This window comes from Lissotriton helveticus, chromosome 5_1 (assembly GCF_964261635.1).
Source record: "Lissotriton helveticus chromosome 5_1, aLisHel1.1, whole genome shotgun sequence".
In the NCBI taxonomy this organism is placed as follows: Eukaryota; Metazoa; Chordata; class Amphibia; order Caudata; family Salamandridae; genus Lissotriton; species Lissotriton helveticus.
The window spans coordinates 1,040,533,377-1,040,546,384 of record NC_136065.1 but is presented as its reverse complement, the minus strand read 5'-3'; the positions used below and the strand labels follow the sequence as shown (position 1 = coordinate 1,040,546,384).

General features: G+C 43.6%; 1 protein-coding gene across 2 annotated transcripts in view; it reads left to right on the top strand.

The window, feature by feature from the left end:
• The window catches only part of ZFYVE27 (zinc finger FYVE-type containing 27), a 338,299-nt gene that overhangs the window by 69,169 nt on the left and 256,122 nt on the right, over positions 1–13,008 (top strand). For both annotated transcript variants that reach the window (XM_078643569.1, XM_078643568.1), the window contains exon 6: positions 10,231–10,343. In XM_078643569.1, the coding sequence (XP_078499695.1) occupies positions 10,231–10,343 (113 nt within the window). The remainder of the gene's footprint in view (positions 1–10,230; positions 10,344–13,008) is intronic.

Genomic DNA, 13,008 nt, shown 5'->3' with positions numbered 1-13,008 from the left:
TTATAATAAACACCCTCCATCTCCAAAACCTTTTCTCCCACTGGTACCAGGTTTGTTGGATATTGTAGAATTTTCATTTCTAACACTGCTACTGTAAAGGCAACAACTCCATGTCTACTTAAAATTGATAAACCTCCGCAGTAGGATCCAGATTTGAGATCTGATCCCAAACCCAACTCTTTTGTAGTCTTAGCTGTGAGACGGAAGCATGCATTGGCACTCACTCCACCCGATAGAAAAGTAAGCAGATGGATGAGGCAGAAAGAAGAAATGTAATACTTCAGCCACTGCACTAATGATGGAAGTGTGACTACTCTAATGGATGGGAAATCATGGCAGCCCTTAAATTCTTTACCAAAATACTGAAACTCTCTAGACAGTATTTTTAGGAAATTGTGCATAAAACTTTACTTTTCTGTCATCAGTGCTGCTATAGATCCAGTGAATTTGGCATCGCTCTGCTGGTACCATGGTTTCACCCTGTGCTGCTTTTTCTGGCTGCACCTGACCACCTTGAAGGCTGAGATGCATCTGAAAATTCACAACCTCCTATTTTTATGCGTTTCTTTCGTTCTGTCAACACGCTGAAGAAAAGGTGAGCATGAAGAATGAGACGAAAACCACAAAGGTGGTAGGTCCTGAGAAGAATTAATTATTAAAGTCACAGGACAGGCCCAGAGGCTGTCATTATTATTCATCAAGGGGCCCTTTCTGCCGCAACAGCACTAACATTACTGGCAAGGCAACAGGTACTCGAACCAAAGGAAATCTCTAAGGGAACTGAGCTCAAATTCAGCCAGACGGTTCTCCTGGTTTTTAACCTTCTGTTGGCTGGTCATGACTTCTCCCTCCTCCTTTTACCGTTAGCCACTCAGAGGGGGGGGGGGGGATGATGAGATATCCTGACAACTGAAAGAAAAGGTAAATATGAGTGACACATGTGTGTTGTCTATTCTAAGAGAGTGCCGTTCTGTGTTTCAAGGCTTGTACTCTACCTGTTCCACCGAAATGAGCTTCAGAATTCCGCCAAACCATACTGCGGAAGGACACAGCTTTACTTCTAAAGAAACTTGCAAGCGAACCAGTTCCTGCCTCTCACGGGGGGGGGGGGGTGGGGTGCATCTATTCAGGATATATTCTGGTTCAGAAAAAAGGCCCAAAGAGGGAATTCAGACAAATTCTGCATTTATGAAGAGCCAGCAAGTGGAGCAAGAGGGATTTTTTTAATATTAGCCCTTCATCAAATCTTCTGTCACTGCAGGTAAGGGGGTTTGGGATGTAGATTACAGGAAGTCTATTTCCACATTCTTTTTAAAAAAACTAATTTTATGGATTTCAGATGTGAACTTGCCCCCTGAAGGGCGACATGCAAAACAATTATACAAACATAGACAAATACCTGTGTATCCAGTCCAACGCTCCCCCCCCCCCCCCCCCACCCCCCTGCGCTCCTGCAATCAAATATGAAATAATAACAGGAACCAGATCACGTGTTCCACCCTCTCCCAATCTCATCATATCCTAAAAACATCCGAATTTCATCGTTCACCACTTATTGCCTAAAATGAGCAGGTTCAAACTCCATGCCCCTGTAATCCTCCCACACCTGCCATATCATGGGATGTTTTTGTGGGCAGCCTCGAGCCTTGTACACTCCCACATCCAAGCCAGGGGCAACAACATTCCTCCCCTGTGAGCTCACCTTTCAGGAAGTTGCAGTCGACAGACTGGGAGGGTCTAAAGGTCAAGTGAATTCACAAACTCTACTATATCTGTTCCCAAAACAGTACCTCCCTCGGAGTGTATGCTCCTTTAAAGTGGGCTGGGAATTTCTAAGCTACCTGTTGTATTCTACCTATTGCATATTCCTATGCATGCCTTTACCTACTTCATGCCTTCTAGTGGAATGCCTTTGTACTGTGATGCACCATGGAATGTTGGGTGCTGATTGAAGATAAGCCACAGTTATGATGGGGCTGAGCTGCCTGCTGGCTGCTCCTAGTGGGGCTTATTCCAGGATACTTAACATCTTACAATAAATCTTCATGAAATACCTCAACCAGCCTGGAGTCAATTACTACATTTTGATGGCGACGAGGATGGGAGGTAATTACTATGTCTTCAGGGTAGTATGAAAGATCTTTTTGTTATATTTTCCTCTGCTTCTCTGTTTACTATTCTTATTTATTCAATATCTATCTCCTTTCATACTTTTCCTCCTAAAGGGTGTGTCTAAAGTAGTTCTTGGGTGAATCTTTCTATTGTCTTTTTCGTGTGTATAGAGAAAGGAAGAAGAGTACCTATTAATGTGTATGTACCTTTCGGTATTACTCTTCTAGTCTTATTGCTTCACTCTATGTATTCTTCATTTTAGATATTTCTAGAAAAAGAATGTTTCTAATCATTATTCGTTCTTTCCTTTTTTTTGTATTTTCTACGTCTCATACTGTGCGGTGCCTTCTGCCACATCTGTCTGACCAGTGGATGTGTCAGCGGGTATTGATCGATACGCTTTCTCCTTCTTTTAGTTTCTATGCTCCTTTGTTCATTGATTTGTTTTGGAAGAAAAGGAGATATGTTGTATTCTACCTATTGCATATTCCTATGCATGCCTTTACCTACTTCATGCCTTCTAGTGGAATGCCTTTGTACTGTGATGCACCATGGAATGTTGGGTGCTGATTGAAGATAAGCCACAGTTATGATGGGGCTGAGCTGCCTGCTGGCTGCTCCTAGTGGGCTTATTCCAGGATACTTAACATCTTACAATAAATCTTCATGAAATACCTCAACCAGCCTGGAGTCAATTACTACACTACCTTACTGGGGCTGTAAGTAAGGTGCCAGCCGGGTCCCGAATGAGAGGAATGGAGGAGGAATGAAGAGTGCTCCGGTACAATCTTTGTAGCATTTTGCTGGACTTGTTCCCCCCCTCCCCTGGGCCCCCTGCCATGACTGTTTGGCCTCTCCCAGCAAGTCTGCTGGTATTCATGCCACACAAGACTAAACCATTTGTGTGCCATCTGCCCGTTATCTCGATGACTCCATGCATCCAGATCTGCGATCCGGGATTCAAGATCTACCAAGTCCTGTGCCACTACGTCGTTGTTCCCCTATAGTGTAATTAATATCCTCCCCCTGCATTGTTACCTTTAGTGCCTCCAACTGTGTCACCTGAGATGTTACGAAGCCAACGTCGTGGGCAAAATATTCCTCCATGTATTGCGCCATGTGAGATCCATGGTCTGGGTTTTTAGGTTCCATGGCGAGAGACGCCATTAGAAGGCCAGGCACCGATGGCCTTATTGGAGTCGAATAGCCACTGGGGAGTGATCCGTAAGCCCCCTCACCAAGACATTGGTATCAGAAAGTCTATGCAAATAGGAGTGTGGGATAAGAAGGAAATCTAGGTGGGAAAAGGAGCCCTGTGCTGGGGTGAAAAAGGTCCAAGCCTACCTGGATGGGTGATGTGCCCTCCATACATTTACCAAGCCTAAAGCAGTAACATAAAATGTAACTAGGCACTCTTAGACCCCTAGGATAGTCCATGTGGACGCCACCAGTTTGCAGAGTGGTCCATGATGCCATTCCATCCACCTCCCAACACTAGGAGTTCCTCAGGGAGTACACCCCACAACCTTGTTATCAACTCCAAAAATGACTTCGGAGGGGGGGGGGAAGGGGGTCGTAGACACAGACAAATGTGAGAGGTTTGCCATATAATGTTCTGTCACTGCCGTGTATCTGCTCTGTTCGTCTACCCATGTCTTAAAGTGCTGAAATGGAACGTGATTTTTTATCAGAATACTCTTACCTGTTTATCCCCTCGTGAGCCCATAGTGGAAAACCTGTGTGTAATCGAACTGGCCAGACAAGGTTCCTTATTGCTCAGGAGGTGGGTCTCCTGAAGTAGCAAAACATGTGCCTCCACCCTTTGAGCATGTTTCATAACGCCCCCCCCCCTCCTTTAATGTAGTCCAGAAAGCCATTCACATCCAACGATTCCATGAATCCTCTCTGTGTGGTGTTCCCTGTTTGAGGACCACTCATGGTGTACTAAGGCGGAGCTGTCGGCAGGGCAGGCGGGCAATGGGGTTGGAGTATGGCAGGTTTGCAAAACAGACCAAAGAACGTAAACAGATCCCCAATTCCCCTCACCTGCAGTACTTCGAGAACAAGAGTTATCGGTCGCAGGGCAGGCCATTGTCAGGCTCCTACAGGGAACCCCGGCAGCCTTCCCAATGGATTCTCACATCCAAAAATGCCAGTCAACTAGGGAGGCTTAATATACCACCCTCGTAGTCTTGTGGTCACGAATGCCCTGGCCAACATCTGAGTTCACTGCAAGCACCTCCGGGATCTCCTTCCCATACCGGTGTCATGTAGTGGTTGATTACCCTTATAATCTGAAATCCTGTCACAAAATTTAATTTACATAAATAGTGTTCCATGAGATAGGAGACCTTTCCATAGAAGGAGCCCGCCATGAAGAGTCAATCAAGTACATTATACTCCCAGTAAATCCACTCCTTTAGTAATTTAGACTGTCTTGGCTGCTGTTTTGACATCCAATGAAATCACACAGAGGAAATATTTTTTTTGCCTACCTCTACATTCGCAGCCATAACATTGTCCTTCAGTTGTAGGGTGTACGGTTCCCTGATTTGATACCGCTTCTTTCTGGATGCTTAATGCGTGATGGCAGATTCTACATGCATTAGTTATCTCCTTCTGCGTCAAACCTTTTGCTCTTACATCTAAGGCAATGTTTTACAGCATTCCTCCTCTACCAGCGAAATGAAATTATATATGAGATTTGTTTGTGTCCTTCAGCATCAATTTTTCGTAAGCACATTATGCGCCACAATTGTTGGATTCATCAGTCAGGCCCTTCGTGCCTGTAGCTCCCCAAAACATTCAGGATCATCTGCTGACATTGAGAGGATAATTCTGTTTGTAGAGATCGTATGATTTCTTGTTTGGATGATTATTAAAATGAACGGTAATTCATATGGCTTAGTGCAGGGCCCGTTTTATTAGTCCTGTATGTGTGATGACCATAGCAATATAGGTACCTCAACCATGTTAGCAGGTTAAAGTTGTGTTTATTTATTTGCTGTTTACTAAATTGATGCTGTTTTCCCTGAACCAAACCGTTTTCTAACAAGATTTTTTATCAGCCGATCCTAATATTTTAAGTGAGGCACTTTAAGGGACTTATTCACAAAAGTAAACATACGTGAGTAAATCTACAAATGTAAGTTTATTATTACACTCTTGATTAAGTGTATTACTTTTGGCTGTTCACCATTTATGAGTATTAAGTTACTAAAAAGTGTAGACCTGCATGTAAACTAATTTACAAAAAACTATTGGGGCAATTACAAGTTACCGCTCAAATAGTAGAACCCTTAGTAGCAACAACATTTTAACAGTCCTGTTCGGCTGCACAAGGCAGTACAGCGAGCCAATTGTCACAGTACCTGACAACAGAGATCCACTGTTGCTGTCCTTTTTGAATTTGAAAAGCCAATCCTCAGCTCCCTTCAGCAATTATTTGACATCTATAGGTCTGTCCTTACGGACAAAGCAACCACATTTTGTCAAGCCAATTCACTCAGGCAAAGCTGTGCGGAAGTCTGTAGTCCCATTTCTTCAAAATTTCGTCTTTTTGTTATACCACATTCACCATTCATTCTTTTTTTACTATTGCTTGTGGTCAACTGAACATACATGCAGTCAGCTCGTTTCGTTCAATTTTGAACTTCTTCAGGGCTTTCTTTGCACAGGTCTAACTCTGGTAATGGGTAGACATGTACAACTTATCTCTTCAATTTTGAGGCTGTGACATGTCACTGTGTTTAAGTAACCTTAGCAACTGTAAATCTATTCACGGTGAAAGATAGTAAGGACGCCAAAGCGCAACCTTTTTTTTAATGGCATCTGTCACCACAAGAAGATGTTCTGAAACACTCAAGTTCCTGCATTATTTGGTTGATTTGCCACACATGGACAGACATACACATGACAAACTATTGCTGAGGGAGTGGTGTTTGAAAGTAAAGTTGCATGTCTCCACACCTCTAATACGGCGGTGGAGCCAAATTTACTAATGTAAAGTTACTACAGCCAAAAAGGAGTAGTACTCAGTCAAGCACCACACATGGACATCCTCTGATACTGCAATACCCTGTCATAGAAAATAATAGAGACTGGGACTTTAAATAGAACCCCCATAGAAAATAGTGTTAAATTAACCTATTTCAACTTTTTATGTATTATTCATAAAATGAATACAATATCAAAACTTTAAATATAAATAAACAGTATATATTTTATAATAAAACAAGTTAACAATTTTTAATAACCCATTTGTAAAACAAAATACATTAATTCATATGATTTCTTTCCATAGATTTTTGTAATTTATTTTTAATATATAAATACAAGGTGGGATTAAAAAAAAATCTTTACAAATTATGCTAATATATTTAAATTAATTGCATATTTAACTCAAAAGTAATTATTGTAGCATTTTTTTGTTCTACATTTTAAAAAGTATGTAAAATTATTTTACATATATTTTTCACGTTTTATCATTTTTTTACATTTTCTCAATACTTTCCCATATGGAGAGCTTGGCCCCGGTGGTGGCGATATCCCTATAGTAAAGTATAGTGAAAAGTAAACCGAGAAGGGGGAGTAAGCAGAACAAAGGAGACAGTGCTCTGGGAATTGGGAAAAGACATTAGCATGATGGTGGCAGGATTACAGTCCTTTCTGTGCTGGATAAACCTGTAGAATCTGATTAAGGGATTTCCTTTCCAGTAGAAGCTATTAGTGCAAACAAATTTGCAACCCCGCTAGTTGGAATTGAAAGTATATTTCTATGCCTTGCATATACATGGAAAAACCAAAGGTGGTGATGGACGGAGCGTTGACCATACAAACACTCACCCCCAGTCAACTGATCTGGGTTTAATTCATCACCGTTCTTTAGCTCACTCCGCCACCCCAGTTCAGACATGGCTATATGCAAATCAGTCTGACCCTGTGCCTCATGGGAACAGTCCAGCCCGAACTGCCAAGCCATGTCTTCCCTGGACCGGAATCAAGCTTCCCAGGACCGGTTTCTGGCATTACAGCCGTCTTCAGCCGGGCTTGCTTGACTCCAGTGGCAAAGTGAGCAAGGGACTCACGTCTGAGCATACCCTGCCAACTTAGGGTGAACAAAGAAAAAACAAAGGTGGTGATGGACGGAGCGTTGACAATACAAACACTCACCCCCAGTCAACTGATCTTGGTTTAATCCATCACCGTTCTTTAGCTCACTCCGCCACCCCAGTTCAGACATGGCCATATGCAAATCAGTCTGACCCTGTGTCTCATGGGAACAGTCCAGCCCGAACTGCCAAGCCATGTCTTCCCTGGACCGGAATCAAGCTTCCCAGGACCGGTTTCTGGGATTACAGCCGTCTTCAGCCGGGCTTGCTTGCCTCCAGTGGCAAAGTGAGCAACGGACTCACATCTGAACATACCCTGCCAACTTAGGGCAAACAAAGAAAAACCAAAGGTGGTAATGGACGGAGCGTTGACCATACAAACACTCACCCCCAGTCAACTGATCTGGGTTTAATCCATCACCGTTCTTTAGCTCACTCCGCCAACCCAGTTCACACATGACCATATGCAAATCAGTCTGACCCTGTGCCTCATGGGAACAGTCCAGCCCGAACTGCCAAGCCATGTCTTCCCCGGACCGGAATCAAGCTTCCCAGGACCGGTTTCTGGCATTACAGCCGTCTTCAGCCGGGCTTGCTTGACTCCAGTGGCAAAGTGAGCAAGGGACTCACGTCTGAGCATACCCTGCCAACTTAGGGTGAACAAAGAAAAACCAAAGGTGGTGATGTCTGAACTGGGGTGGCAGAGTGGGCTAAAGAATGGTGATGGATTAAACCCAGATCAGTTGTCTGGGGGTGAGTGCTTGTATTGTCAGCGCTCCGTCCATCATTTCGTGTGGAATGGTGATGGATTAAACCCAGATCAGTTGTCTGGGGGTGAGTGCTTGTATTGTCAGCGCTCCGTCCATCATTTCGTGTGGTTTTGCATATACAAGGAGCATGGTCGCAGAAGGAACCTTTTTACCATGTAAACATGTTGGCGATCACAGTGGTCTATCTTGCATTGAAGTCCTTTTAAGCGACCTTGACAAGCAAGAAATTTCCAAACCACATAGCCAACTCTAACACAGTGTATGAACTGAGAGGTGAGGAGGAGTGAGATTGAGGACCGACTATACAACTGGGATCAGACTGTCAAGCAATAGTTTATGATTTCCTTACATCAGCATCCCTTTTGGGATGTGACATTCCTCATAGACATCACATTGGCCTGCAGAGTGAGTGAGATGCATGCATGGTGTTCAAACAGCTGTGTTCTTAGAGACCTGTAAATGGAAGAGCAAGGTAGACTTTAGGTAACGTCTTCTTTCCAAATTTCATCTTAGACTTACTTATTGATTAAAACTTAGCACTTTGATTGCTGAGTATAAAGCGGTTTACCTTCCAGGTTGCTTTTCTGAAGTTGATCATCTTCATGTAGCACCCCCCTGCCAGACCTTGCCAAGCTGTCTTGAAATGTGTGGAGAATCCGCACATGTTTTTTTCTGCCAATCTGAGTTATGTAGCTGGGAGAAAGGGCTCAATAGTCTGGTGGTTTGCCAGATGTTCCTCAGAGCTGCTTGGGAAATCTAATCTATGCTTTTGCCTTAAAAACACTTCCTACTTTTCCTTCTGTGCTCTGTCAACGACTGTCTTGAAATCAGACCTTACTCAGAGAGTCTGCACTTATTGTCTTGGAATAAACGTCGGACAATTGTTTTCCCAGTTGCCTTTATTCCAGAAAGCCTAGGCAGATAGCCTGAGAGAGCTACCTACGTTGATTAGGGATTATGCTTTTTTATTCTACATCTAGCATTAGAGAGGACCGCCCTGGATCCCGGCCACTACCTCCAGTTCATAAGAGCACAAATTATTGATTCCCCAGTGTTGCACTTACCAATGAAGTCTAGAATAGTGGAATTGTCCAGCTTTTAACTGCCTAAGTTTAAGTATATAGAGGCTTGGAGTCTGATTAAAAAGTTTAGCAGAAGGCGAGGTATTTGTCAGCTTGGAAGAGGACATTACGTCTGCCATCCGAAGGTATTCTGTCTGACAAATTTAGAGATGAGCAGCAGCCCTGCTGTCATCTCTGTACATTCTGCAGTCACAGTAGTTTCAATATGCTAAAAGTATGATGGCCATATGCCAAACTACTGACTTTATTTCTTCATTCTCAAAAACAAACTCCCAAAGTCCCAAAAGTGAGAATTTGTTTTTAAAAAACCAAACGAATGATACCCACACACTGGTGGTTTCCTCAGAGGGTGTGAAGGTCTATTGTTTTTTTCCTGCTCCTTACTGCCAGGTTTTTCCTAGCAGTAATGGACAGGAAAAAATAAGGCATTCCATCATCATCCCTAAAAAAGGTGGACAGCGTAACGTCCTTACTCTGACGATCCCTTCTCTGTCAGGCTGCTGGAGGAAGTATTCCATAGAAAGAGATAGCAGGGTCATCATCGAAGGAATAATTAAGGTCCGCCCATCTCTAAATAAGGCAAAAGACCAAGGGTTTGGTGGGCAGGGTACTCTGCCGTGTGTGCGACTGATTTACCCTGTCTGCCAAATTCTAAATCTGGACCTTTTATTTTTTTTTTAAGTGATGCCATCGTCTGGAAGCTGTCCAGTGTGATTAATGTGGCACCCAATATCTAGATTTCCACACCAATAATCACCTCCAAGCAGAAGTCTTGACTGCTCAACTGGCCACCTTTAGAGAATCCGGAGTAATTTATTATCTATTTGGTGTGCAATAATAACCGAGATCCTGGAACACCAGTGGTGAGCAATAATACCCAGCCAGAATTCTCCTTAATAAACGCTGATTTCAGGATCTTGTTAATTCTTCACTGTATCAACTTGGGAATTAAAAATATTTTCCTTCTTATCCGAATTTCACACGATTTGCCATTACCAGATGACCTTATGTGAAGATCTCCCTTCCCCTTTTAAAAATTATTATTTGCTGCAGTTTTTGAGCATTTCAACACATCATTTCAAGGAAAGAAACATTCTTCATGCTGCTTGACTGTTTTATCTCATTTTTAACCTGATTCTAATTGTAATTTTCTAGATTTTATGGAGCTCTCTTGGGGTCTGTCTGCATTTTGTACCTTCTTCCCTTGAGTTGGGTCCTGGCTATTCTCAATAGCAGCCTCTTTTTTTGGAATGCAGAATTCTACAGAGGTAAGAAACTATATCTTGTCTCTTTTATTCACTTAGAAAGTTGCCCTTATTGTGGTTGGATATAATTCCATCTGGATGTAGTCTTTGACCTGTTTTTATATATGAGCACTGTTTTGTTTGCTAGGTCTACCCATTGAGGGGCCCTGCTCATACCTATATTGGAGCTACTTTAAGATTTGTCTTGAGGGCATTATACTTTTGTGAGGGAGTCTAGCCTTAAATGATTGAGGGTAGGTGCTATCTTTTCTAAGCATATCAACCCACATCAGAAATGACAGTTTTATTAAAAAAAAATTAATTTGTGTATAGTAATAGGAAACACTTTTAGTATGGCCTAAACAGTAGAACCTAAAGGTTATATATAGGGAAATCCACGGGCCTCGTGAGGTAAAATGGATTACTTTCAGAAAATGACCTTCACTCTCATAACTCAATATTGTAATCTAGCCTTGAGGCATGAATGTATGATGCTACGATGCATTCCGTTGCAATGCATGCCTTTACCACGCATAACAATTACTACGCGTTTTTTTACAATGAATATGCCTTTACCACGCTTGGCGTTACAACAAATGTCATTGTAAAGGCATGTATGTTAAAGTCTTATTATTATTATTATTATTATTATTAATAGAAATTTGTAAAAGCGCAACTATGCCCGTAGGCGTCAAGGCGCTGGAAGGTGGTAAAAGGAAAGCTCAAAAATCACCAAGGGAAGAATTAGAGATAGGCTTCTCGAAATAACCAGGTCTTGAGTGCTTTACGGAACAGAGTGTGGGAGGAGATCCCCTTCAGGTCGTTAGGGAGCGTATTCCAGAGTCTAGGTGCAAGGAAGCGAAAGGACCTTCCACCCCATCTGGCCTTGGATATTCGAGGAACAGCCAGCAGGCTTTTACTGGAAGAGCGAAGTGCTCTGCCAGGGGTATAGTAGGCCACCAGAGCGCGAATAGCCTCCGGCCCGTACTCATTAAGGGCACGGTGTATAAGGCAAAAAGCCTTAAAATTAATCCTCGCCTGCATGGGGAACCAGTGCAAGTTTTTTCTGATGGCCGTGCCCGAGGAGCGTTTGGGGGCACCCACAACAAACCGGGCGGCCGCATTCTGCACCGTCTGAAGGCGCTGGACCAGACCATTGCTGATGCCCAAATATAGTGCATTGCAATAGTCCAGTCTGGACGCAATGAGCGCCATTACTACCTGTTTGCGTGACTCAGGGGAAAGATAATGAGTTATTTTTCTTAAAATCCTCAGAGCATTGCAACATGTGGACACAGTCCTGCTGACCTGCTTGTCTAGCGAGAGAGTAGTATCCAGAAAGAACCCAAGATTGCGGGCAAAAAGGGACGGCGAAGGACAGGCGCCAAGGACAAAAGGCCACCAGTCCATAGACCAGATCTCACTTTTGCCCCCAAAGAGGACCTCCGTTTTCTCCCCATTCAACTTAAGGAAGTTCTTAACCATCCATCAGGCGACCGCCTCCATGCAGTTTTTAAAATTAAGAGCAGTAATGCTCACAGATTGGGATATGGAGGCCATGATCTGCGTGTCGTCGGCGTAGGAAAGAACTTCTAGCCCAAAAGATCTTATAAGCCTGGCGAGTGGGGCAACGTAGACGTTAAAAAGCGTCTGGCTCAACGAGGAGCCCTGAGGAACCCCATACTTCACAGGCTTAATGGGTGAAGTGTACTCGCCTAGCTTAACCCTTTGCTTCCGTTGGTCGAGGAAGGATGTTAGGAGGCTGAGTGCAGAACCCTTGACTCCCAGCTTGCTGAGTCGGCTAACCAAAATGGTAGGGGACAGGGTGTCGAAAGCCGCCGTATGGTCAAGTAATACCAGTAAGGTAGTCTGACCGGTGTCGACCTTGGACCGGATGCTATCGACAACCACTGTAAGCTCCGACTCAGTGCTGTGAGTCCTGCGAAAGCCGTGCTATGAAGGATCAAGGGAGTTGGTACTGTCAAGGAAGGCACTCAGATGAAGGTTAAGATGAGCCTCCAAGAGTTTAGCAGGGGCAGGGAGAAGGGAGATGGGACGAAAGTTCTTTAAAATACCGGGGTCCAGAGTAGATTTTTTCAATAGAGGCTTGACCGTGGCCAGTTTCCAGGAGAGGGGATAAACCCCCTCTGAAATGGCCAGATTTATAACCTCCATCAAAGGGGGCAGAATAGTCTGTCTGCAATCTTTAAAGACTTTTAAGGGGCAGGGGTCTAACGGTGACCCGGACTTTAGCTTGTCCAGCAGTGTGCTGAGATGTGTAGCAGTAATGGGGGGGAACTGGGAGAGGGAATGGGAAGGGACAGGAGCTTGAATTTCCGAAATAAGGGTTGGAGGGGTGGAGAGTAGGGAACTGGAATTAAGGATTTCCAGGTCTGTGTAAATGTCCACGATCTTCTCATGAAAGAATGTGGAGATCTGGTCACACAGAGCCTGGGAAGCTGTTATGGGGTCAGGTGTCTGGATAAGAGAGAGGTTATCAACTATCTTAAACAAATCACTGGGAGATTTGAGCGAGGACGTAAGTTTGGAATAGTGGGCCTGTTTCTGTCAACACCGCAGCTTTATAGCCTTTGAGAAGGGTTTTGTGTTTATCCTTCTCCATGGGGTCCAAGTGAGTCCTCCAAAACCTTTCCTAAGGTTGTAAAAATATACTGGGAGCGGATGATGG